This window comes from Osmia lignaria, chromosome 9 (assembly GCF_051020975.1).
Source record: "Osmia lignaria lignaria isolate PbOS001 chromosome 9, iyOsmLign1, whole genome shotgun sequence".
NCBI classification, from domain to species: domain Eukaryota; kingdom Metazoa; phylum Arthropoda; class Insecta; order Hymenoptera; family Megachilidae; genus Osmia; species Osmia lignaria.
The window spans coordinates 3,068,973-3,096,138 of record NC_135040.1 but is presented as its reverse complement, the minus strand read 5'-3'; the positions used below and the strand labels follow the sequence as shown (position 1 = coordinate 3,096,138).

Genomic DNA, 27,166 nt, shown 5'->3' with positions numbered 1-27,166 from the left:
TTTAAAACATTCCTGAGAATAATTTCCTTCCTTGAAATCCTTTGTGAAAGTCTGTTTATTTTCCATGGCAACATCGATACAGCAGGGATTGTAATTCGTAGCCAAGTTTAATCGATTCTGAATTTGAGGTGGTAGGTTAAAGTGCAATCTTGCGAAAATAATTTTTCAAAGAATACAAAATAGTCACTCGAATAGTATTTTAAATATTAGAAGAAAATGACTGAAACAGAGAATGAAAATACAAAATCTGACACTGAGGGCGATGAAGATAACGAGCTCAATGATTTGGCGATTCTAAGTAGACATTCTGTGCTGCAAATGGATTCTAGGTATTTCATTTGGAATATTACATAATGGAAAATGGAAATTTAATGATTAATTTTCATAGACTAATGTGGATAAGAAACAAAGTGATGAAGTTCTTGGGGATAACTGGTCAGGACCTGAGTTTCTATAAACTTTTAAACGTAAGTCTATTAAAAAACATCTTCGTGAAAGAAAAAAGAGAAATGATCGAATTTGAAACGACAGGCAAACAATAGGCATTTTGAGGATAAAATTCTTAATTTTCTGATACTCGATCTATACGGAGTGACGAATATCGAAAGAAAGGTGGTCTACTTTTATGCAACTTACACTACAGAGATTGTTCAGCAAGAGATAGATGTTTGGGAAAGTAAGTAGCTTCTGTTCATTAAAAATGAATTTTCAAATTATTTAATCGATTAATAAACGACAGGCAAACAGGCGAACAAACTGGCTGCACTGACAGCCCTCGCGATGAAAAGGAAAGGTCGTAGATTAATCCGAAATGCTGGTAACCTGTATTTTTCTTTTTTTTTTATTGCACGTGTTTAAACATATTTTGCACTAAAATATTCTGCACAAACTATTATTAAAAAATTGAATGAAAACTTCACTGTCTGCACTCGAACAGAAACTTTCATTAATTCTTTGATCAGGAAAAATGGATTCGGAATCAAAGAAAATCAGAAAAAGTAGGAGAAAAATAAAGAAGAGCAAACAGGAGCGAAAACTCGATCCACTAGCTCTGCTGAAACAATTAGAAATGTCTTCGATGACTATTGAATCTAGTAAAGAGTCATCGTCCACTGCTGTCAGCGAAGTAATCGAAATTGGCGATGAAGAAGATAAAGAGGACGAGGGTGAAGACGATGAAGAAGAAGGAGAATATCGTGTAGAGGAGGAAGAAGAACAAGATGCGGAAGAAGAACGAGAAGGAGAAGAAGAACAGCAGGAAGGAGACGATAAATCTAAGGAAATGGGTAGTGGAGAACCATCAGTGTTTTCTTTAAAAAAAGAGGAATCCAAGAGTTATGATTCTGGTAAAATAATGAAATAAATAATTTACTGTTAATCAATTGATTGAAAATATTTTTTATTTCCTTAGTGAGCATAAATTTCGTGCCATCCCCTGAAGAGGAGCACAAATACATTCGAACTAAAGTATATATTTAATATTTCATAGATTCGCAAATGGAAATTCGATAAACGAATTGAATACAATTACAGAAAATGGTGGAAAAAGTAGAGAAAGTACCTGTTCTCCACATAATATGCGGCGAATTGGATGGCAGTAGGAATGATTTACACGACGTCACCTTATTTTATTTTTTAAGAACAAAGGACGAGGGTGTACCGCCTTTTGATTCGTACCAAGAATGCGACGAAGAGATAACGAATTACTTGGTTGTCGGATCTTTGCAAGGAAGATTTTTGCTTTCGATGAACAGAATGCTTGCACAGGTACCATGATAACGCCTTTTTACAATCACTAATTCAATTACTCTGAGTTTCGCTCTTCTCTTGATTTTTTCTCGCTCTTCTCTTGACTTTTTCTCGAAAAAATCAGATAAAGGCTATAATATATCCGACGCGTCCGGGAAGACTCATCGGATCGTGACCAAACTTGGTATGGTGATAGACCTTGACCTCCACAGTAGCCACCTTGAATATTATTCGGTGCACGCTTTTGGTTTCCGAGATATGAGGTTCGAAAGTTGGGTTTTGGACTTAGTCAAAATTACGACACCATGTATATCGGGTCTGGTTGCCATAGCGACTCTTCGGAGGAGATCACTGTGAACTTTTGAATCAAGAGAAGAGCGTTTTTATTCCTATCGGAAATGTAACTGGTTTCCTTCTTTTTTTACCAAAGGTGTTTAAACCACTGGTGGAACATCAATTTAGAGGACCGCAATTTGCAGAAATTCGGAAAGAACCTACAGACGAGGAGGAGAATTTAACCGATATCCTTCAGGCCCGGGTATATATAATCGAAAGAATTAAAATAATTGATTATCATTCTAAATTATATTCGACAGAGTTCAATTCTTAGAAGACCGTCAGAGTTTCGCAGTGTATCCATAGCGATGTCTAAAAAGTTCGAGGTGAGCAGTGGTGATGGTTTGGTAAAAGAAACAGAGGAAATGGAAGAAGAGAAACCAGCGGCGCAAAAGAAAAGTAGTAGATTAAGAACCGATTATACAGTATCTTCAACCTTCGATCAACCATCGAGCAAAACAGCATCCGCCATAAAAGACACAGATGACGTGCGGCGTTCGATTGATCGAAGCAAAAACGATATCTTGTCATATCTGAAGAAACTGATCACCAAAGTTGAATGGTCAGTATTAATCTTCTCTATTTTTTTTTTCAAAAAAAGAATATCAATTTACTTTTTTATTTAGGACGATAGACCGAATCGAAGGAGATCTTTTATTGACGATGCCAGATATTATGGAATTCCATGATCCAAAAGTTACAGACGAGATGCTGGAGAAGAATAAAGGAGTGATCGATCACTTTGAAGAGGTGGTAATGTCTTGGGGTGGGCATATTCAAAAGGTAAAATTCCAAATAATAATTTTCAATAAAATCATCGAATTAATAAAATAATCATTTAAGGTTTTGGAATCGTTTCACACTAAAGTGCCTGAAGATAAAGGTCCCCTAGCAGAGATTGAATATTGGCAAGACCGAGAAACGGGATTGTTAATGCTGGTGGAGCAATTAAAAACCCCCATAGCCAAAAGAATTTTAGGACTATTGAATAGAGTGATGTCGCCGATTGCTTCGAATTTCGAATTCTTCTACAGTGATTTGTGGAAGGACTATACCGAAGCAAGGGACAATAACAATTTCCTGCAGACTATTATAAGACACTTCAAGGTAAGAAGAAATAAATTATTCAATTATAGGGAGAGAAAAAGGCGTCTCCGTCTCAGGATCATCTGCCAGACTCATCAGTAGGGCCGACGACAGACGATTCCTGCCCCAGACGCCTATAACTCCTATTTTTGGAATTCATGGATCGCATGCCGGGGGACCGCCAGCGAGAGAACAGATCCAATCCCACTGCCACCTGGCGGTCGCCGATCCGGACTAAGGGCGTCCGGGGAGACTCACCGTCTTCCCCTCCACTAAACGCCTACACAGTGCCGGCATTGGGGGGGGGGGCAGTCGGGCAATCGTCTAGGGCGCTAGATCTATAGGGGGCGCCGCAGCCCGGTGTCCCTAGTATTTATTCATTCATATCCGTTTAGATTAATAAAGCTGTTGCATAGTTAAACAATTTTTACATTCTAACTATAGATTCATCGTTTCATATTATTACCTTGTCTTTTTTTCTTAAAAGTTTTGAGCCCCTGAATGGACGCCACGATAATCTTGTCCAGGGCACCAATATTGGTAGAACTGGCACTGTGCCTACACAATATAATATGTTATATAAAATTTTGTAACAGCTGATTGCTGAATCGAGCTCCTTCAAAGCGATCACCCAAGCCATTCCATCGTTGACCGAAGGATTAAGAATGATATGGATATTATCTCGTTATTATGCCTCCGAAGACAAGATGATGGGTCTTTTGCAAAGGATCTCCTGGGAGCTGTGTCAAAACGTCATCAGAAATCTGGCTACCAAAGAGCTGTTCAAGTAAGTAAGTAATTGCTGGTCTTCTCAAAATTCTACCATTGATCACTTCAAAACAGACTGCCATTGGAAGAGATTATCGAAAAGACAGCGGACGCCAGCACGATGCTGAAGAGCTGGAAGTTGTCTTACTTGGATTATCGAAAAGAAATCGAGGATTCTGGGAAAGGGAATCGTTGGGAGTTCGACCAGAAACAATTGTTTCGTGAAACGGAATACATCGCATCTGTCTGCGATGGATTGAACGAAATCGCCAATGTTCTTCAAGATTTTTACAACATCTTTGGACCTCACTTGAAATCCATCATCAGCGACCCGGCTCAAATCGACACCATCATTAAAAGGGTCGACAGGTTGATTACGCCTATCCTAGAAGCGGATTTCAACATCTTCGACGAGTACAATCGCGACAATTGGGAAGCGACGATGATCTGGTTCTTCGAGGAAGTCCATTTCCTCGAGAACGAGGCGAAATTCTTCATCGACGAGTGTTTCATGACGCTAATTAGCGCTGAAGATGGTCTGGAAGTGCTTCTCAAGTTCAAGAGCGTCAAGACCAGACAGACGATTTATCAGCAACTGTTGCGGAAGTTTGACGTCATCATGCAGCAGTTTAGCAAGGAGATCAGCATGGTCGAGGGCATATACAACAGAGGCAAGAAGAATTGTCCTTAGGAAAGGAAGAAAATTGAATAAACGAATATTTTAATTACAGGAAAACGAAGTCCACCACTGTTAACGTATCACCCTCCGATGGCTGGTGCCATATACTGGGTGAGGCAATTATTTCACCGATTAAAAATGCCGGCTCTGACCCTGCAAAGCATTCCTGAGCTAAAGCACAGCGAACTGAAGTTACTGGCATTCAGCCAGTACGTGGAGATAGCCAAACAGATGAAAAGTTTCGAAGAATCAAAATATCGTACGTGGGCCGACAAAGCGCAATTTGTAGTGATGAATACCATGAAGAAGAGCATCCTGAAGATGGCACGCTCTGAGCCAGACAAAGGTTAAGGAATTTTCCAGCATCATCTAATAAAATAATTAAGTACTTTGTTCATATGAAGGGGGGGTATATTTGTTATAGGTTTGTTAATGTTTCCTGGTGAAGAGATCACGAAGAATTTGAATGCTATTCAAATGTCGAGGAAAACGAAGAGCAAACGTTATGGCTCGACTGGATCCACCCCTATGGGCTCGGTTCAGAAAGGAGACGTGTTATCGAAACCAAGCTTCGGTATAAGAAATTTCAGTTAAATATTAATTAATGTAGGAGAGGGGAGAAAAAGGCGTTTCGTCTCGGGAATCGTCTGTCAGACTCGTCAGTGGGGCTGACAACAGACGATCCCTGCCCCAGACACCCATTATACCGCAATTTGGAACTTCTATACAGGGTGATTCTCTCGCAGCCGGACACAAAGGAACACTGGCGACAATGAACTCCTTGACCGTACCATGAAGAGGTCCGCATTGTCACATGCCAGCGGGGACCTACCCGGGCCGAGACGACTCTGTGTGTGTACTGTGCAGAGATGAGATGTTGCGGAGCGGGACGGCAGAGGGGCAAAGAGAGCACTTGGTCTGTTTCGCCTAGTACCCACGTTGCGTCGTCACGCACCCACACCAGCAACGTCAAGCGGCGTGCTTAGTATGTGTGAGCGTTTCGACCAATAACGCGTGACTAGAAAACTCTGACCAATCGTACCCGCATTCCTTAGCCTCCGCAACATCTCATCTCTGGACAGTACCCGGACCTCTTCATGGTGCGGTCAAGGGGTTCATTGGCGCCAGTTCCTTTGTGTCCGGGTGATCCTCTCGCTAGGGGACACAAAGGAACACTGGTGACAATGGACCCCTTGGCCGCACTATAAAGAGGTCCGTATTGTTACGTGCCAGCGGGGACCTACCCGGGCCGAGACGACTCTGTGTGTCTTCATGGTGCGGTCAAGAGGTTCATTGGCGCCAGTTCCTTTGTGTCCGGGTGATCCTCTCGCTAGGGGACACAAAGGAACACTGGTGACAATGGACCCCTTGACCACACCATAAAGAGGTCCGTATTGTCACGTGCCAGCGGGGATCTACCCGGGCCGAGACGACTCTGTGAGTCTTCATGGTGCGGTCAAGGGATTCATTTTCGCCAGTTCCTTTGTGTCCCCTAGCGAGAGGATCACCCTGTATATTTGAATTGCATGCCGGGCGACCGCCGGCGAGAACACTGATCCACCGATCATCTCGCCGCCAGCTAGCGGTCCCCAGCCCGAAACAAAGGTGTTCGGCGAGACGAAACCCTTCCCCCCCCCCCTCCACTAAACGCCTACATTAATTTATAATTAACGTGATATCTATTTAATAGAAACGACTAGTTCGGTAGGCGGTGGCTCGAAACTCCTTCCAGCAAAGAAATCAGACTCTCAAAAGGATCAGAAAACGTCTGTATCTTCGTCTATGGAGAAACAAGGCCCTCAAGGGGCGAAGATCACTTGGATGGAATTTATGAGCGGTTCGATTCTCGTCGAATGCCAGCTTCGATTCGAAGTGAACTTTGAGTGGGAGATTTTTGATATTATCCGTGAGGTACTTTCAATGAAATTATAATGTCAATCCATTCTAGAAAGGATATTGAGAATTTGCTATTACAGGCCGAATTGATGGAACAGTTGGGCTTCGAATTGGCCCCCATAGTGAAAGAAGCTGGCATTCAGAAAGATAGATTGAGAACTGACGTTCAAGCTACTGAAAGAGTGATTACTCAGTACAATCAGATGATTGATAAAATGGACAAAGCTGATGTACGTTCGAAACTCCTATGATATCTTATTAGTATAAATTAATTTGATTATTATTGCAGATATTGCTATTAAAGACGAATTTATTAGATATTGAGAAACATATTCAGCCTGGACTGACACGTTTCACTTGGAACTCGTTAAACATACAAGATTACATAAACAATTGTAAGAAATTATTAAGAGGTCTAATTTCTATCGTAGATCAAGTGAGCCGTATGAAAGACGACCTGAATAATAGAATAAATACCGAGCTTCAGACTTATAATTTATTCATTCTTCCTCCTGAATTATACGACTGCGAATTGTTGCCTTGCAAAGTACGTAAAATTATCCAAAGCGTGGATAATTAAAATTCATATGTATAATTCATTTATTTTAAAGACGTACTTCGAGGAGATACAGAATCGAAGAACAGAATTACTCACCGCGATGAGAAAGGCCTATCAATCGACAAGTCCAACATTGATAAAATTAGAAAATTTAGTATTGGGAACATCCACAGGAAGCAACTCTGCCATGCAACTTTTCTATGAAAAATATGAGAAGAAAATATTCTCTTCGTTTATAATGTACATTATTTTTCTCATCGATATATTAACATACGTTATATTAGATGATCATTGCAGATCTATGACCATGAATCTGGTGCATTTCAACAAATCATTGATGTCGAATAAACCACTGTTTCAAGTGGACGCTGTGCTAATATCTTCCGAGGTCGTTCTAAGACCATCGCCTGGAGACATTTACAACATCATTCTTCAGAATGTGAAGAATCTATTGGAGTCGTTAAAATTATTCCCTAGATGGATGAATGGGACTTGTCTGGATTGTAAACCTCACAAACGAAACAATAGTGATCAGTACACAAGCATTACTTTCTTCGAAGATGTGATGAGCATTCAAGTAAATTATTCTTCATTTTCCTTGTACATTATTTTTCATAATTAGTGTATAATTTTGGTAAATACCTTGCAGATAGTGAATGATAATATACTAACGATTCAAGGGTCAGCGCACAGACTGACGTTAGAATGTTGGCACTATCTGATAAGATGGAGAAAATACAGTAATCTATGGACTTTCGATAAAAACTTGGCCGCGAAGAAGTTTGCAGCCACGGAACCAACGCTCTTTCACTACAACGAGAAGTTCACTTTCTACGACAACATTCTCGACGAGGTGAACGAGATGGAAACTCGTCATGATCTCTACTGCATACGGTAATCCCCTTTTTCTTATCGTAGGCTAACGATTAAATTAATTGATTTCTAAAATCTATCAGCCTGAATCTGGATCCCTTATTATCGGGGATGAAGCAGCACGCCAACGAATGGAAGCAAGTGCTAGGAACTTTCTTATTAGAAGAGACGATCAAAGGGATGCACGATTTGAAATCGATCATTGAACAATATCGAAGCGAAGTTGAAATCGTGATCACAGGTTTAGATCGTTTTACATCGGTCATGCAAGCGATCTCTGACATTAAAAAAACTGCGATTCAAGCGGAAGTTCGTATCAGTACGTATCAGGTGCGTTTTCTGAACTTTGTAAATTAAATATAATTTATTAAATTAAATTTAATATTATTGAATGTTATATTTAATTAAATTTAATATTAAATTAAATATCGCTTTACGACCAACTTTTCCGGAACTTTAATTTAATTTAATTCCGGATATTTAATTTAATATTAGATTTAATTAAATATAATTAAATATAAATCTATCTATAAATTAATTTAATATTAAATTTAATTAAATATAATTAAATATAATTAAATAAAATAAGATACGTTCCGGAAAAAGTCCTAAGGCGAAAAGCCCTATAACTAATCAATTATTTTGATACAAACCCATACAAATTCAATTGGATCTGTTGCAAATTTTATAAAATAATATAGTTCTTAGTTCATGAAGCATTTTATTCTTTTTATTTCCTATAAAAACAGCATTTTTCTTTTGGCCGTATAACATTGTGGGCCGAAAATCGAAAAAGTGCCATAATTAAAAAAGGCCGTTATAGCGAAATATGCCGTATAGCTAGGTATAAGTGTATTAAGTTTGAATATTATTTTAGGAAACTTTTCGAACTTTTTACGGTCACCACATACCTTATCCCGAAGAAGACGAACAAATGGCTCACAAATTGCAACACGACTGGGAATCGCTCTATTTGGGCGCTCTCTATAGAGCCTCCACTCTGGAAAGCACTTGTGATAGATTTTCAGAGATGACTCAGCAACAGATCAATCATTTCTTGGAAGAATTAAAAGAATTTGCTAAGGATTTCGAGGAGAATGGTCCTGGCAGTGTCGGAGAGAATCTTGACTTTGGACTGGTCAAAATGACGGTAGATTCAGAATTAAAATTCAATATTCTTTTGCACGAAACTTGGAAATATTTTTCATTGTATTCGTGCAACAGGAATATGGTGCGAAGATTGCTCAACTAGAAGACAGACGCCAGAGTATGATCAATTCGGAGTTGCTGTTTGATCTTCCAGCGACCGATTACTCGAGTTTCTTGAAAGTTAAAAAAGATTACGAGGGCATGGAATTGTTGTACGATTTATACAAACAGCAAAGAAATGCGAGGGATGATTGGTCTCAAACGTTATGGGTGAACCTGAATCCTCAACTGCTGATCGACGGTATGGATCACTTCATCAGAGAATTTCGAAAATTGTCGAAATTCGTGAAGGAGCTTAGCATCGGGCAAGCATTAGAATTGAACATGAAGAGTTTCAAGAATTCCGTACCGTTGTTTATCGAATTGAAAAACGAAGCGATGCGCGAAAGACATTGGAAAGAACTGATGAAAAAAACTGGACAGTATTTCGATATGGACCCCGACAGGTGCGAGGATGATTAAAATTGAACAATTATAAACGAAGCGAAGTGTTTTCAGTGTGTTTTAAATGTGTGTCTTCAAGATTTTTTATTTCCATTTTTATATTATTATTTTCTTTTGTCTATGATAAAATATAATTTTGGACATTGCAGAAGCAATTAATTTCAGCCACCTAATTATCTTTTATCTGTGACAATCTTAAGACCTCATATAATTACTCTTTTACAGAATCTTTTTTTACTTATTATTTATATAAAAAGAATTTTTCAAAGACTTAAAAATATGGAAGAGAATGAAATAAAAATATTGAGGGGGTGAGTTAACGATACAAATTTCATAACAATTGTTAAAAGATGAAGCGTAAACTTGGACCATTCGGTCTTCAAGGTTCACCCTGCAAAATATGTTCGCGATGGAGTTGGGAAAATATCAAGACATTGCCAAGGAGATTGTAATGAACGCTGTGAAGGAGCTCGCCATAGAAAGAGGGTTGAAAGAATTAGCCGAAGTATGGAAGAACATGGAATTCACGGTGGTGAAACATATGAAAGGTACTGCTATTATTTTCTAATTTTCTGAATATAAAATGTTGAAGAATTTTTCTATTCCCAGGCACCGAGGATCGTGGATTCATTCTAGGACCAGTCGAGGAATTGAATCAAGTCCTAGAAGACAATATGATGAACGTAAATGGCATGGCAGCCTCGCAGTTCATCGGCCCTTTCTTGAACACCGTACAAAAATGGGAGATCACGATGCACACGATCGCTGAGAATCTGGAATTATGGATACAGCTCCAGAGAAAATGGTTATACCTCGAGGGTATCTTCGTGGGTGGTGATATCAGATTGCAATTACCGGACGAGGCGAAGAAATTCGATGACATAGATAAAACGTTCAAGAAAGTAATGGCGGACACCTCAAAGAGATTAAACGTCCTCGACTGTTGCACAATCAATGGTACAATTAGAATAAATTGAATTAGAGTAGAATAAATTAATTGCTTCGTTATTTAGGACGAAAGGAGGAATTCGAAGCAATGATACACGGCCTCGACAAATGCCAAAAATCCCTGACAGATTACTTGAACAGCAAAAGGGTAGTTTTCTCAAGATTCACTTTCCTCAGCGACGACGAATTGCTGACCATCCTTGGAAGTGGTCAACCAACAGCCATCCAGGAACACGTGGGGAAGATGTTCGACAATTTAGAGAAATTTCGCTTCGATTACAGCAACAGCGATCGGGTGATAACCACAGCGTTAATTTCCTGCGAGGGAGAAGCTATGGAGTTTCGAAACGCGGTTTTAGCCGAAGGGAAAATCGAGGAATGGATGGGGGTTGCTCTCGAGGAGATGAAGAAATCGAATCGATATCTGACGAAGAAAGCCGTCTACGATTATGGAAAGGTGATACTTCTAAAAAGATGAATCTATTAAAAAATTATAGGAAGTTCTTTAGGTAAGGAGACCGAGGACAGAATGGATGTTCGATTTCCAAGGGATGATGATCCTCGCGGCTGATCAGATATGGTGGACAGCAGAGGTGGAGAACGTGTTTGAGAAGATTTCCAAGGGACAAATGTACGCGATGAAAGAGGTATGTACAAAAGATTCGGACACAGATAAATAGAATCGAGTAACCTCTTCCTTTTTCGAAGTCGGTTAAAAATAAATCCAAGAATCTCAAATATTATTTATTCCCAGTATCTCTCGCAACTGAATAATCAACTAAACGAAGTGGTGACGTTAATGGGTGGAGAGACACTGACGAACAACGATCGAAAGAAATTCGACATGGTATTAACCCTGGATGTTCACATGCGAGACATAATCGAAGGTTTCGTTAGAGATACCATCATGGATCCTTCGGAATTCGAATGGGAAAGTCAATTGAGGTGTGCTATCAATTTACCCATAGAACGATACCTTTCTTTTCTATACATTCTCCGAAACGATTGCAACGTGAAAGTTGAAAGTATTTTAACAATATATTATATTAACATGAACGGAAATTTCTTACAAAGGTTTTATTGGCTTCGTGACCCGGACAATGTATGGATCCACCAGTGCACCGGCACTTTCGAATACGGTTACGAGTACATGGGTCTTAATGGCAGACTCGTTGTTACACCTCTAACGGATAGGATATACCTAACGATTACACAAGCCCTCTCGATGCACCTTGGAGGTGCTCCCGCAGGTCAGACTTGTGATATACAGGGTGTTTCCGAGATCGTGGTACAACCGGAATGGGGGTAAATTCCTCGTGCAAAAATAAGTAGAAAATAAAGAATACAATTTTTTCATATGACGTTTCCTTTTTGAAAAAATCGAGTTTGAATATTCGTTAGGTATGCGTGTACTTAACTAGTACTTAACGATTTGCTTATGTCGCAATCGTGTTTAGTGGAGGGGGTTTCGTCTCCCCGGACGCCTTGAGATCGGGCCGGGGACCGCTAGGTGGCGGCGAGATGACAGCGTTCTCGCTAGCGGTCGCCCGGCATGCAATTCGAATAATATAGAAGTTCCGAATTGCGGTATGATAGGTGTCTGGGACAGGAATCGTCTGTTGTCAGCCCCACTGACGACTCGGACAGACGGTCCGAGACGAAACACCGTTTGTTTTCTCGACTGCTACACTTAGTTTACCTAATCTGGCCAATCGTCCTTACTTCTATTTATGTTTATACACATATCAAGGTCGTTGATAATGCGATGTCTTGCACATGTCAAAAAATTTATTAGTGTCTCTAAAGCTGTCACAATGACAAGATATAGCGACTGCAGTGTAGAATATGGGACATGTCCTCTGAGGGCGTGTTAAAAAAAAGATCAATGCTTCAGTCACAAATTTTGAATGTTCTGATCATTTACCTCCCCATAACTCCCGACTCCCACGCCTCCTACAAGTGAAACCACCACCACCGTGTCCCCCATAACCCCCTCTATTGTTCACAATAGGAGGCGCCCTCCTCTTAAGCAGGGCTCCTGAGAAAGGGCTGGAATTTTACTTTTAAAAAAAAAGTATTGTATCACTTAAAAAAAAATTTGTGGCACTTATGAACCACATATATGAACACCTTATGTGATAAGCTACAAAAAGATATAGGACACACCCCTGCGGGGCATGTCCCATATTCTAAACTTGTGCCGTACCACGATTTCGGGAACACCGTGTATATTCATAAAGAGAAGCGTTCGCAGTTACACGGCTAATTTAACGCTTCAAATGCCACGTAATTTATACCTGGCTGACGGGTTATTAATAATTAGAAGGTTGTTAATAATCCCATGTCCCGCACCAGGGCCCGCCGGCACAGGGAAAACGGAGACCACGAAGGACCTGGCAAAAGCGTTAGGACTACTCTGCATCGTGACGAATTGCGGCGAAGGGATGGACTACGTGGCTATAGGGAAGACACTGAGCGGTCTGGCGCAATGTGGTGCATGGGGTTGTTTCGACGAATTCAACCGAATCGACATCTCTGTACTTTCAGTTATTTCTACCCAGTTACAAACCATACGATCAGCTCTGATGGCGAACGCGAGCAGATTCATGGTATAAATAATGAAAAGAAAAATTGATTTATAAAAATATGCAACTATGCATTTTTATAGTTCGAGGGTCAAGATATCGTGCTCGATTCGAAAGTAGGTATATTCATTACGATGAATCCCGGATACGCGGGTCGAACGGAACTGCCGGAATCGGTGAAGGCGCTCTTCAGGCCCGTCGTTTGCATAGTCCCGGATAACGAGCTGATTTGTCAGATAAAGTTGTTCAGTTCCGGCTTCTTGACCGCCAAAGTACTGGCCAAGAAGATGACGGTCCTGTACAATTTGGCTCGCGAACAGCTTAGCAAGCAGAATCACTACGACTTCGGACTTAGAGCACTGAAATCCGTGCTGAATATGGCCGGTCAACTGAAGAGAACTTCCGGCGAGCTACCGGAGAACGTGGTGCTCATGAGAGCCCTCAGAGATATGAATTTGCCGAAATTCATCTACGACGACGTGCCTCTATTTTTGGGACTGATCGCTGATCTCTTTCCTGACCTCAATTGTCCCAGAGTTCATTATCCTGATTTTAACGAGGCTGTCAATGCGGTGCTCGAAGAACAAAGATACTCTGTGCTTTCTGAACAAGTAATTATTTATCTTCTACTTTTGTGGTGTCTGTCGGAAAAGTGAGACCAGATGGAAGGGTCCGGTGTGAAAATCCTTCGGATGCCAGAGTCACTTGTCACTTATTTTATTATCTCTATACAGGGTGTCCCAGAAAGAGTGCAAGCCGCTTAAAGCGGTGATAGCTGGGGTGATTCTGAACAACATTTGCGAAAATGTTTAAAGCTTCGTTTTTGAATTATTAAGGAAGAACACTGACCAATCCGAGCGCGCATAGCGCACGGGCTCGGGAACGGCAGCGTCGGCCTAAGTCCCGATCGACTTAGGCAAGTTCATTGACCCTACCTTTAAATCAGCTGCTCTGCCACACGTCGAGTGGTTGGGACCGACCCTTAAGGGGCTAGACACGGATAATAGTAAAAAATCGACGAAATGCAGTCGCAGAATCGAAGCATTTTTCGGCCACTAAAAGAGTGCTGTGATTGAAATCATGAGTTGAGCGAAGGGTAATTGGACCTTCCTCTTTCGAATAAAGCCCTCACCCAGTCCCAAATGTTTCCATATAGGGACGAATAACCGATTCCCGTAAACTCCTTAATAGGCCCATTTTTGCCGGTAATGTCAACGCGCTACTATTACCCGTGTCTACCCCCTTAAGGGGCTAACACTCTTTCTGGGACACATTTCTACACTCGTGCTTTTGTGCTCGCTGCTCTGTCCTGTCTCTCTTACGGTGACCCCCCCCCCCCCCCCCCCCTTCCGCAATTGTTTTCTCACCTGGCGCCGCGTACCGGTAATTACGGCCTATGCGTTCGCGCACATCTCTGAAACCCGTGTATACCGTACTTTCGGATATAACAATTTTATTTTATACAACGGTTCGATGAATATATTATTTCAATTAGGTGGACAAGGTTGTTCAATTATACGAAGTGATGATGACTAGACATTCCACGATGGTGGTTGGACCCACGGGGGGTGGGAAAACAGTGGTGATCGATACCCTGTGTAAAGCTCAGACTCGTCTGGATAAACCGACCAAACTATACACCCTGAATCCAAAGGTATTTCATTTTTCATCAAGGTATATATCATCAGCAATAAAAATATAATACATTTAAGGCATGCACTGTGAACGAATTGTACGGGGTACTGGATCCAGTGACACGAGACTGGACGGATGGACTTTTGAGTAAAATCTTTCGAGAAGTTAATAAACCTATGGGCACTGGTAAAGACGAACGAAAATATATTTTGTTCGACGGTGATGTGGATGCTTTATGGATCGAGAATATGAACTCCGTGATGGACGATAATAAACTGCTTACTCTGGCGAATCAAGAAAGGATCAAGATGCAAAATCATTGCAGTCTATTATTCGAAGTATATAAATTAGATGAATGTCCCACGATAATGATAAATTTTCAATGAATTTATCATTAAAAGGTAGGGGACCTGCAGTACGCCTCACCGGCCACGGTATCCAGAGCAGGAATGGTCTACGTAGATCCAAAGAACTTGGGTTATCATCCGTACATGGAGAAATGGATGCGGGGCAAGATCGAATCGGATAGAGAATTGTTGAGTGGAATGTACGAGAAATACATTGACGGGGCGATCAAGCTCATTATAGAAGGAATGCTTGGCCTGCAGGCGGTCACGCCGCTTAAGATGATCATACCGCAAACCGGCTTAAACATGGTAACAATTAGACCTTTATACGCTAATTAACTCGCCTTTTTATGGCGAGTTCGAAATTAATGAGCAGGCAAATTGCAATGTCTAGACTTTGCTTCGGTTACGCGGACGATCTTTGTAGGGCGAACGAGAAGCGATTGACGAATTCGCTTTAAGTTTCAGGATAATTAAATAAGAAAAGTATGGAATAATTATTTCAGGTAACTCAACTATGTTACGTGTTCGACAGTCTTCTGGAGATCTCAGACAAGGCATCTCCTATGATTGAAAACGAAGGAGACGAAATGACTGTGATAGAGCCATTGTTCGATAGAAAGGAAATTATCGAAGCGATGTACATTCAAGCTTGTTATTGGTCCCTGGGAGCAACTTTGGTTATCAATGAGAAACCACGTTTCGACGAATACGTGAAAAAGACTGCTGGTTTTATGCTGGTTCAAGATACCGTCGAGAAACCAGCGACCATACGTAAGTTTTTTAGAATGTGACCTAGGTGCATAAGGATTTAGACACCTGATAACAAATAACAAGCTAAAGTGAACTAGAGCGAGATTCGTTCTAGAGCCAACGCTTTTTCGGCCATTCGTTGAGATTTTTACCCACTTGTCGCAATCGTTTAGTGGAGGGGGTTTCGTCTCCCCGGACGCCTCGAGTTCGGGCTGGGGACCGCTAGGTGGCGGCGAGGTGACAGCGTTCTCGCTAGCGGTCGCCCGGCATGCGGTTCAAATAAATACAAGTTTCGAACCGCGGTATGATAGGTATCTGGGCAGGGATCGTCTGTCGTCAACTCCACTAACGAGTCTGACAGACGATCCCGAGACGAAACACAGTTTGTTTTCTCGACTGCTACACACTAAACACAATGGCGCAAGAATTTTTTCGATAACTCTTACCGTTTGGCCTGTACAAAAGTGACAGAAAGCCTAAGTGCTATATAGCTCCCTTCTCAAGATTTTCAATCTTAGATACGGGTTGGCTAATAATGGTGCAATGCGTGCGTAGTGCTCGTGGCGACTGGTCCGGTACCTTCTACCGTTTTTCCGTCGAAATTAAACGGTTGGCCACAAGAAAATTGGAAGGGGGGAAAAATAACCCTTTGCCTTCGAGGACTAGCCCTGGCGCTTAGCTATTCCTTCGACCAAACCGAGGTTCTGGCAATAGTCCCTTTTATTGCCAGCCCTCGAGTTCGATCGAACAAGATATATAGCCCTTGAAAACACAAAGACCTGGGAAACCTTTTCCCAAGTGACAGTCCGCCAGTTTCAATCTCCAAAAATCTCAATCTCAAAAAAATGACAATTTAGGGTACATCCCCGTGACTGAGAGCACACTGTACGACTATTACCTGGACTTAAACAAGAATATTTGGATTCCATGGCGATTTTTGGTCCCCGAATACGTTCACGACAGAGAGAAACATTTTTCGGAAATTTTAGTCCCAACCGTTGATACTTCGAGAGCCATATGGTTCATTCAAACCATGAGCGATCTCGACAGACCAGCACTTTTGGTCGGAGAAACGGGTACCTCGAAAACTGCGATAATCAATGAATTCCTTCGAAATTTGAGTACAGATAAATACGTAAGCATCTGCAGGAAGAAATTTCTATTTCGAAGATAAATAGAAACTGCATCTTTTTATTTTTCTCCCGAACAGAAACAGCTTTTGATCAATTTCTCGTCGAGAACGAGTTCGATGGACGTGCAGAGAAATATAGAAGCAGTTGTAGAGAAACGAACGAGAGAAATTTATGGTCCACCGCCTGGAAAAAAGTTGCTGCTATTCATCGACGACATGAACATGCCATTGGTGGACACTTATGGCACTCAGCAGCCGATCGCTTTGCTGAAATTCCTGTTCGAAAAAGGAGGATTCTACGATCGGGAAAAGGATCTATCGTTCAAGTACATGAACGACATGTGTACGTTCGCTTACATAAATAAATTGCACATAGAATAAAAGTATCTATTATACGATTTTGTTTCCCAGGTTACCTGGCAGCAATGGGGAAACCTGGCGGTGGTAGAAACGAAGTGGATCCCCGATTTATCTCCATGTTCTCTGTATACAACGTCACCTTTCCCTCCGACGAAACTCTCGATTATATTTACAGAAGTATTTTATCCGGACACTTGCAAATATTCTCGGAGGAAGTGCAAGCAATCGCCGCTGACCTGGTGCAAATCACGCTGAACCTCTATCAGGTTCTTCCTCCTTTCTAAACTTCATCGATCTTCTTTATTTTATACCGTACATCATTTCTTCTGCTGATCTTAGATTATCACGAAGGAACTGCTTCCAACGCCAAGCAAATTTCACTACATCTTCAACATGAGAGATTTGTCGAGGATCACTGCAGGACTTCTGCAAAGTCATCCCGATTATCTATCGTCGGTAAAACAGATCGTCAGGCTCTGGAGAAACGAGTTTACCAGGGTCATATGTGACCGTCTGATCAGTAAAGAGGTAACATATTCTTGAATAATATATTTGACGATTTAATATGAAACATCGTCGATTCTAGGACAAAGATCTGGTAGATGGATACATAAAGGAAAAGATCGAAGAGCGATGGGAGGAAGAGGATTCTGAGACGGTCGCCTATGCCATGAGGGATCCTTTATTGTTTGGTGATTTTAGAAATGCGATTAACGAAGATGAACCACGATTTTACGAAGACTTGCTGGATTACGAAGCTGTGTATAATTTATTCTTCGAGGTGATAGTTGAAGAGAATTTATATACTAATCAAATGACGATAATTAATTAATTAATTAATTAATTAATTAATTAATTAATCTGCGAGCAGATTTTTGAAGACTACAACGAGAGGAATGCGACAATTCTGCACATGGTCCTCTTCAACGATGCGCTCGATCACTTGACCAGAGTGCACCGTGCACTCAGGATGCACCGGGGTCACGTGCTAGTGATCGGTATCGGGGGAAGTGGGAAGAGATCGGTGATAAACCTAGCCTCCTATGCGGCTGGTTATCGAACCTTCGAAATTAGTTTAACGCGTGGTTACAACGAAGCCTCGTTTCGGGAGGACATGAAGAATCTTTACAATATGGTGGGCGTTAATAATCAGAAGATAGTGTTCGTCTTCACTTCGTCTCATATCATCAACGAAAGCTTTTTGGAGCTGGTGAACAATATGCTGATGACCGGAGTGGTACCGTCTCTCTTCACCGACGAAGACAAGGATGAAATTGTAAACTCTTGCAGGAATGCTGCGAAGGAGGCTGGTTTTGGTGTCACAAAGTGAAGTGTAATTTGATTTTAACACTTTGACTGCCAGGTCAGACATATATGGGCGACGCTTGAATTTCAATAGGAATCCATCACTTATATTATTAGGAATTCTTTGATTTACCTAATTGGAAATACAGTGGTATCTCGGTATACGACATAAATTTTTTGTGTGAATTTTGCGAGGAAATGTTTTTTTTTTAATGTATTAATTTACAATTTGTCATAGAGTGACAATAAGTAAATTTGTTAAATTATTACAATATCATGTGAATATTGTAATGTGAACCACTTCCCTAGTGGTTAGTACTCTTACATACAAAAGGGATGCTCTTGAATAAAAGAGGAAAAATTAATGTAGATATAATACCAATAGAAGTTTTTTTTTACATAAAAACGGATTAATCATTTTTACATTACATCTTATAGGAAAGGTTGGTTTGGTATACGTCCTATTCGGTATAAGTCCAAACATCAGAAACGGATTAAGGTCGTATACCGAGGTACCACTTAAATACCTGAAAATATGGATAAAATTGTAATGAAGTATTTTAAAGATAATATACAGGAATTCTCAACGGTTTTAGCGTGGCAGTCAAAGTGTTAATAAACCAAGCGAATGGTAATAAATTTCCTTCCTTCTTTCAGGGAAAGCGTGTGGGCATATTTCGTGAAAACTAGCTTGGAAAACTTGCGTATCGCTTTGTCCATGAGTCCATCCGGAGATGCTCTTAGAACAAGGTGCCGTAATTATCCTGGTCTGGTGAACAGCACCACCATAGACTGGATATTTCCATGGCCTGAGCAGGCACTGGTAGCCGTGGCTAACGTTACTCTCAGAGATGTACGCGTTTGAAACAATCTCATTTCAAACGCTTCTTCTAATTTTTACGCATTTCAGAATCCAAATGTACCGCAAGACTATACAGAACAGTTGGTTCAACACATGGTGTACGTTCACAAGACCGTCCGTGAATATACAATTGATTTCCAGACGAAATTGCGCAGAAGAAACTACGTAACACCGAAACATTACCTAGATTTCATCAATTCTTATCTGAATTTATTAGTGGAGACGAAGGATTATATAAATTCCCAATGTGATCGTCTTTCTGGAGGTATTTATAAAAACTGTTTTTTTTTTTTAACAGACAAAGAATTCATTATTTTTACGTGGGTGAAAATAAAAAGGTATACAGAAAATTGCCGAGGCTTCGGTGACGCTGAACGATCTGAATGAGATTCTGGCGGTACAAAGGGTTAAAGTAGCGGATCAAACGAAGAATTGCGAGCAATTATTGACTTCCATTGGTGAAAGCACGGATATTGCGATGGAGAAGAAGAAACTGAGCGAGGAGAAGAGGAAGGAGATAGAAGATCAACAGAAGGTTATTAATAAAGAAGAAACGGAAGCGAAACAAGTGTTGGCCGAGGCTCAACCGGCCCTTGACGCTGCTAGGGCGGCTTTGAGCGAACTGGAGAAAGCGGATATTACCGAAATAAGGTATGTCTCATTTATTTCCTCTCCTCCGACTAAATCAAGCTAAAGTGAACTAGAGCGAGCTTCATTCTAGAGTCAACCCTTTTTCGGTCATTTCCGGTCTTACCGGAAGAGGCAAAAAAAAAATTTGTTTCGGCCATTCGTTGAGATTTTGATCCACTAAACATAATGGTGCAAGAATTTTTTCGACAACTTTCAGAAAATCTAAATGCTATAGCCCCCTTCTCAAGATTTTCAATCTTAGACACGGGTTGGCTAATAATAATTGATATAAAATATAATTTATAATTCAGATCTTTCGCAACTCCGCCTGAACCGGTGCAGATAGTCTCGGAATGCGTGGCAATGTTACGAGGTGTGAAAGACATATCTTGGAAAGGTGCTAAAGGAATGATGAGCGATCCCGCGTTCCTGAGGATACTTCAAGAAATGAACTGCGATAAGATCACTCTTAAGCAACAGCAATCGGTTAAGGCTCACCTGAAGAAGACCACTAAACTGGATCAAATGGAGACGATCAGTAAAGCTGGATTCGGATTGTACAAGTTTGTAATCGCTGTGTTGGACTACTGTGCCGTTTACAGAGAGGTAGAAGAAAGAAAATTTACACCTGCCAGCAGTGGCGGCTCGCGTATAGGCACTGTGGAACTGCAGCACCCTCTATGTCCACTTGATATTATCGATAACATTTAATATAACGAGTCCTTTTTTCTTTAATTCTTTCTTTATACTTGTACAATATATAATCCTTAAGCTTAATGTCAGTAGCCATCCCCCAGTTTATGAAAAAGATACAAGAATCTTTGTATGGAACTGTGGACTTACAATTAGTTCCAGCGGCGTGGCGTTGGACTGTGTGCGCATGCGCACATAGGGAGCTGCGCGCGAAGCTGCGCAGTAGAGAGAGCACTGTCCCTCCCGTAGTGCTGGTTTTTAAAACAAAGGCTACAAATTTTCTGGAGCAGCACCCCCACTAATTTTAGCTACGAGCCGCCACTGTCTGCCAATACGGATCTAATTAACACCTTTATGCCAGGTTAAACCGAAAATAGAACGCGTAAAAGCGTTGGAAGCGGAATCGGAACGCGCTCGAAAAGCCTTGGAAAGGGAAGAGCGTGAATTGAAGAAGCTCGAGAAAGCGATATCCGAACTGAACGCAAAATACGAGAAAGCGATGGAGGAGAGACAAAAGCTGCAAGAGGAAACGGATGTTCTTCAAAGACGCTTGATAGCCGCTGATAAATTAATCAACGGCTTATCTTCGGAGAACGAACGGTGGAAGAAGGAATTGGAAAACTTACACGAACAAATTGTGAAGATCGTCGGTGATTGTGTCCTCTCGGCTGGATTTCTTGCTTATTGCGCTCCCTTCTCTTACGAGTATCGAAATAAAATGCTCTACGAAGATTGGAAGAACAGTGTAATCGAGAAAAAGATTCCTTTCACGGAGACTTTTCGAATTGAGAGTCAATTGAGCAACGACGTTCAAATCAGCACGTAAGATGATGAAAGGGTATAGCAGTCTAAGATGGTCAAAAGTGGCATCGAGCCGATTTTATTGAGCTATATATCATTTTATAGCTTAGCAAAAAAAAATTGTTGTACACCAGGTTTCAACCCTATATCCTAACCGAGAGATAGTTATTTCCTAACACATTAGGAAATATGTCGAAAATATCGGTTTTTGATTTTTTTAAACACGGCGCACCAGACTGAAAAATCTACAAAAAATTGTGGACACCAGTCATGCTAATATCTAACTACTGTAAAAGTAAAAATCTAATGTCTCGAAAGCTTCTATTCGAAATCTCAATTTTTCGACGCTTTTTTGCGTTTTTAATTTTTCACGTCTAGGATTCGGAATCGAAAAATCTGAAAAAATTCACAATCATAAAGAGACTTATCTAGAATGTTCTAGAATTTTTTCAGATTTTTTGAATACCATTAAATAAGGAAAATCAGTTTCTCTTTCTTATCCTGTAACTACCCTCTCGGTTGAGATACAGGGTTGAAACTTGGTGTGCACCAGTTTTTTTTTTGATAAGCTATAAAATTATGTATAGCTCAATAAAATAGGCTCAAGGGTACTTTTGATCAACTTATCCATTTAGATCACTTAACGAGATCTTAATTGACCTACATTTATTCCAGCTGGACTTCCGAAGGTTTACCTCCCGATGAATTGTCCGTACAAAATGGGATCCTGACCACGAGAGCGTCAAGATTCCCTCTGTGCATCGACCCGCAGCAACAGGCATTGAATTGGATAAAAAAGAAGGAACAAAAGAAGAACTTGAAAATTTTATCCTTCATAGATGCTGATTTCTTAAAACAAGTGGAACTGGCGATAAAATACGGTCTACCAGTCTTGTTTCAAGACGTCGACGAGGTCGATCCTGTTCTAGATAATGTTCTATCAAAAAACATCCAAGGTAATCGATTAAGCTTCACTTTCTCTCTCAATAATTAACGTGAAATTTAATTGTATAGTGTCTGGAGGTAGAATGTTTGTCCTCCTCGGTGATAAGGAAGTAGATTACGATCCAAAGTTCCGGCTATATCTGACCACGAAGATGTCCAATCCCATATTCGATCCTGCTTTATACGCTAAGGCTACTATCATTAATTATATGGTGACCATAGGGGTTAGTCCACTCTTTATTTTTCATTTAACACTTTGACTGCCACGCTAAAACCATTGAAAATCTTCCCAAATCTTATGTATATTATTTTTAAAATATTTCATTATATTTTTATCCACAATTGCAAGTAATTAAGTAAATCAAAGAATTGATGGATTTTTATTGAAATTCAAGCATCACCCATATATGGGTACCGCGGCGTTCAAAGTGTTAAAATTCAAACATATTGACTGTCGCCACTTTTAGGGTCTTGAAGACCAGCTATTATCAGTGGTCGTCCGAACAGAGAGGCCAGACATCGAGGAACAACGCGAAAATCTGATCATAGAAACCAGCGAGAACAAGAATCTACTTCAACAATTGGAGGACAGCTTGTTACTCGAAATTGCCTCGAACAAAGGCAACATGCTGGATAACATCGAGCTGGTGGAAACATTGGAAAACACGAAATCAAGTGCCTACGAGGTGATGACAAAATTGTATCTGGGCGAGGTGACCGCCGCAGACGTGAACAAGCTTCGAGACGGTTATCGACCAGTAGCTAAACGAGGAGCAATATTGTTCTTCGTTTTGGCGGACATGGCGATGGTGAATTCCATGTATCAGTACTCTTTAATCAGTTACGTGGAAGTATTCATTTATTCGTTGAGAAAAGCGCTGCCTGACCCAACTCTTCAGCAACGCCTGAAGAACATCATTCCTATGCTGACGAAGAACGTGTACGACTATGGTTGCACAGGCATCTTTGAGAGGCACAAATTGCTCTTTTCTTTCCAAATCTGTATTAAATTGGAACAGGATCAGGAGAAGCTTACTCAAGGAGAGTTGGATTTCTTCGTGAAGGGTAGTATCGCGTTGGAGAAAGCGTCGAAAATCAACCCCACCGACTGGTTACCAGCGACTGGATGGGCGGATGTACTTAAACTGAGCAATGACTTTCCCGATGTTTTTGGACAACTCCCTAACGAGCTGGAGGAACAACTTGAAGAGTGGCAGAAGGTGGGTGATCGAAGATGATTCTGTTGAATTTACGAAGAAAGGGGTGTTTCATTTTTTAGTGGTACGACAGCGATGCCCCAGAATCCGAGAACTATCCTCTGGATTATTCATCGAAGTTGAAACCTTTTGAAAAACTGATGTTGATACGATGTTTCCGTATCGATCGTGTTTATCGAGGCATCGTCAATTACATAAGCGAGATCATGGGAGAAGAATTCATTACTCCTCCGCATATAAGTTTCGAACTGATCTTCGAACAAAGCACACCAACAATGCCCATTGTTTTCATCCTGAGTCCTGGTTCGGATCCATCATCGGAACTGATGAAACTGGCGGATGGGTACGGTTGCGGAGGAGGAAAATTCAAGTACCTGTCTCTTGGACAAGGCCAGGAGAAGGTAAGATCAGTTAACCATCGTTTCTTGGCAATCTTTTGTAGGCGTTTAGTGGAGGGGAGAGAGTTTCGTCTCCCCGGACGCCTTGAGTTCGGGCCGGGGAGCGCTAGATGGCGGCGAGATTGAACGGAGCCTCTCGCAAGCGCTCGCCCGGCATGCCGTTCGGATGTATATAAGTTCCGAAGAGCGGTACGATAGGTGTCTGGGGCAGGCCTACCGAACTAGTCGTTTCTATTAAATAGATATCACGTTAATTATAAATTAATGTAGGCGTTTAGTGGTGGGAAGGAAGGGTTTCGTCTCGCCGGACGCCTTTGGTTCGGGCTGGGGACCGCTAGGTGGCGGCGAGATGATTGGTGGATCAGTGTTCTCGCAAGCGGTCGCCCCGCGTGCGTTCCAAATTGCGGTATGATGGGGTGTCTGGGGCAGAGATCGTCTGTTGTCAGCCCCACTGCCTTTTTCTCTCCTACATTTTCATTTTTTCTGATCTTTCAGATCGCAGTGGAGCTGTTAGAAATAGCCGTGAACAGAGGACAGTGGTTGATGTTTCAAAATTGCCACTTGCTTTTGAGTTTCACCAGGGAACTGGAGAAGTTATTGGAAAACGTTGGGAAACCCCATCCTGATTTTCGTCTCTGGTTAACCACCGATCCAACGCCAAATTTTCCAATTGGAATATTACAACAATCATTGAAAGGTTTTACACGACAATTAGACAATGTTGAATGCAATTAAAATTATTGAAATATGTAGGCGTTTAGTGGAGGGGGGAGAGGGTTTCGTCTCCCCGGACGCCTTTAGTTCGGGCCGGGGACCGCTAGGTGGTCGGCGAGATGACAGCGTTCTCGCTAGCGGTCGCCCGGCATGCAATTAGAATAATATAAATTTCCGAATTGCAGTATGATAGGTGTCTGGAGCAGGGATCGTCTGTTGTTAGCCTCACTGGACGAGTCTGACAGACGATCCCGAGACGAAACGCTTTTTTCTCTCCTCTCCTACAAATATTTATCAATTTTCAGTGGTCACCGAACCACCAAGCGGATTGAAACTGAACCTTGAGAACACCTATCTGAAGATGACACCCCAGCTGATCGAAAGCTGTCCGCATTCTGCCTACAAGCACTTGATTTATGTATTGGCTTTCTATCACGCCGTTGTTCAGGAGAGAAGACGATACGACAAGATTGGTTGGAATATAAATTACGATTTCAACGAGTCAGACTTCAATGTTTGCACCACAATTTTGAATACCTATCTAACCAAGGCATTGTCGACGAAAGAGATCAGGATTCCTTGGAACAGCTTGAAATATTTAATAGGGGAGGTGCGTTAGGAAGAATCGAGATTCTTAAATTTTTCTATTCTTTTTAAAATCGTTAGGTGATGTACGGCGGAAGAGTGATAGACAATTACGATCGTCGAGTTTCCCAAACTTACATGGACGAGTACTTCGGAGACTTTCTGTTCGACAAATTTCAACCTTTCCACTTCTACCGCGACGAACGCGTGGACTACGTGATACCACCGGAAGGAGAGTACGATGATTACCTGAATTTCATCAAGGAACTACCCTTGGTGAACACTCCAGAGGTTTTTGGACTCCATCCAAACGCTGAAATTGGGTACTTCACCTATGCGGTGAAAGAAATGTGGAGCAATCTCATAGAGTTGCAACCACAAACTGGTAAGCACACTTTTATTCATTTTCAAACATTATTTATAATACAATCTTTCAACAATTAATTTTAATTAGCTTGGTCAACGTTAAATCTATGATACATGATGAAAAGTTAAAAATGCAATTAAAAATTTTAATATTTTAGAAGTAAGTGGTACTGGAATAAGCAAGGACGAGTTTATCGACAATATGGCGAACGAAATATTAAACAAAGTCCCTACAGAATTCGATATCATTAAAATAAAGAAAAATTATGGGATTTCTGTCACTCCAACCATTATCGTACTTTTCCAAGAATTGGAAAGATTCAACAAGCTAATTCGTACAATGAAGAGAACTCTAACTCAACTAAGAAAGGTGGCTTTTCGAGTTTTAATTATTCAAGTAAATTGTATATTGAAATTGCACAAAATTATAGGCTGTTGCTGGAGAAATCGGTATGGATACCACCCTGGAAAGTATTTCTACAGCTGTGTACAATGGTGTACTACCAAAACAGTGGGCCAAACTAGCACCAGATACCAAGAAAACTCTTGCTGGATGGATGGAGCATTTTGAGAAAAGAATACAACAATATAATAATTGGGTAAATTATTATTGAAACAATATTTTATTTCCATCACTGACGAATCTTTTCCTTATATCTCAGGCGGGCACAAACGAGCCAATAGTTCTCTGGTTAGCCGGTCTACACATACCGGAAACGTACCTGGCAGCCCTTATCCAAATGTCCTGTCGCAGAAATAATTGGTCCCTCGATCACTCTCTCATGTACACAGCTGTATCAAGATATACTATACCGGAGAAGATAGAAGACAGACCCGACGAGGTACGTGATCAATTTTCCCTTAGAATGAACTTGAATAATTTCTTTTTAATTATTCATATTTTTCTCTATAGGGTTGTTACGTGAGTGGTTTGTATCTGGAAGGTGCCAGATGGGACCTTGAGGAACAATGTCTGAAAAGGTCGCACCCAAAGATCCTAGTTGAAGAATTACCTGTACTTATAGTAGTACCCGTCGAAGCTCACAGAATCAGGCTTCAGGTATCGCATTAATTAATCAAATCACAGGCTGTTTTATAGACATTCGATAACCGAGTTTATGAATCGTAGAATACTTTCAAAACACCGGTGTACACGACATCCAATCGAAGAAACGCGATGGGAGTTGGTTTGGTGTTCGAAGCGAATCTTGCTACCAGTGAACACATATCACACTGGGTGCTACAGGGAGTCTGCTTAATATTAAACACGGATTGAATTAGAATAAATACT

The 27,166-nt window shown here is 41.0% G+C and overlaps 1 protein-coding gene across 1 annotated transcript; it reads left to right on the top strand.

Moving 5' to 3' along the window:
- Positions 1-88: 88 nt before the first annotated feature.
- Dhc98D (Dynein heavy chain at 89D) lies at positions 89-27,151 on the top strand. Its single transcript, XM_034324376.2, has 58 exons — positions 89-329; positions 389-467; positions 532-676; positions 963-1,346; positions 1,412-1,467; positions 1,534-1,767; positions 2,180-2,287; positions 2,346-2,647; positions 2,712-2,868; positions 2,929-3,192; positions 3,768-3,958; positions 4,015-4,610; positions 4,671-4,964; positions 5,043-5,192; positions 6,309-6,529; positions 6,595-6,744; positions 6,804-7,061; positions 7,126-7,313; positions 7,371-7,650; positions 7,723-7,967; positions 8,030-8,276; positions 8,824-9,096; positions 9,171-9,601; positions 9,984-10,147; positions 10,209-10,556; positions 10,613-11,004; positions 11,057-11,194; positions 11,302-11,492; positions 11,622-11,797; positions 12,903-13,156; positions 13,216-13,743; positions 14,628-14,786; positions 14,845-15,105; positions 15,169-15,423; positions 15,621-15,888; positions 16,725-17,002; positions 17,078-17,342; positions 17,411-17,625; positions 17,699-17,887; positions 17,946-18,140; positions 18,231-18,685; positions 19,322-19,517; positions 19,575-19,791; positions 19,865-20,177; positions 20,468-20,762; positions 21,211-21,671; positions 22,326-22,606; positions 22,665-22,819; positions 23,063-23,815; positions 23,875-24,213; positions 24,706-24,907; positions 25,230-25,534; positions 25,591-25,894; positions 26,034-26,245; positions 26,307-26,474; positions 26,538-26,717; positions 26,789-26,935; positions 27,005-27,151. Exons 1-58 carry the CDS (start codon positions 217-219, stop codon positions 27,149-27,151), a joined length of 14,772 nt encoding a protein of 4,923 aa, XP_034180267.2. The 5' UTR covers positions 89-216.
- Positions 27,152-27,166: the final 15 nt, after the last annotated feature.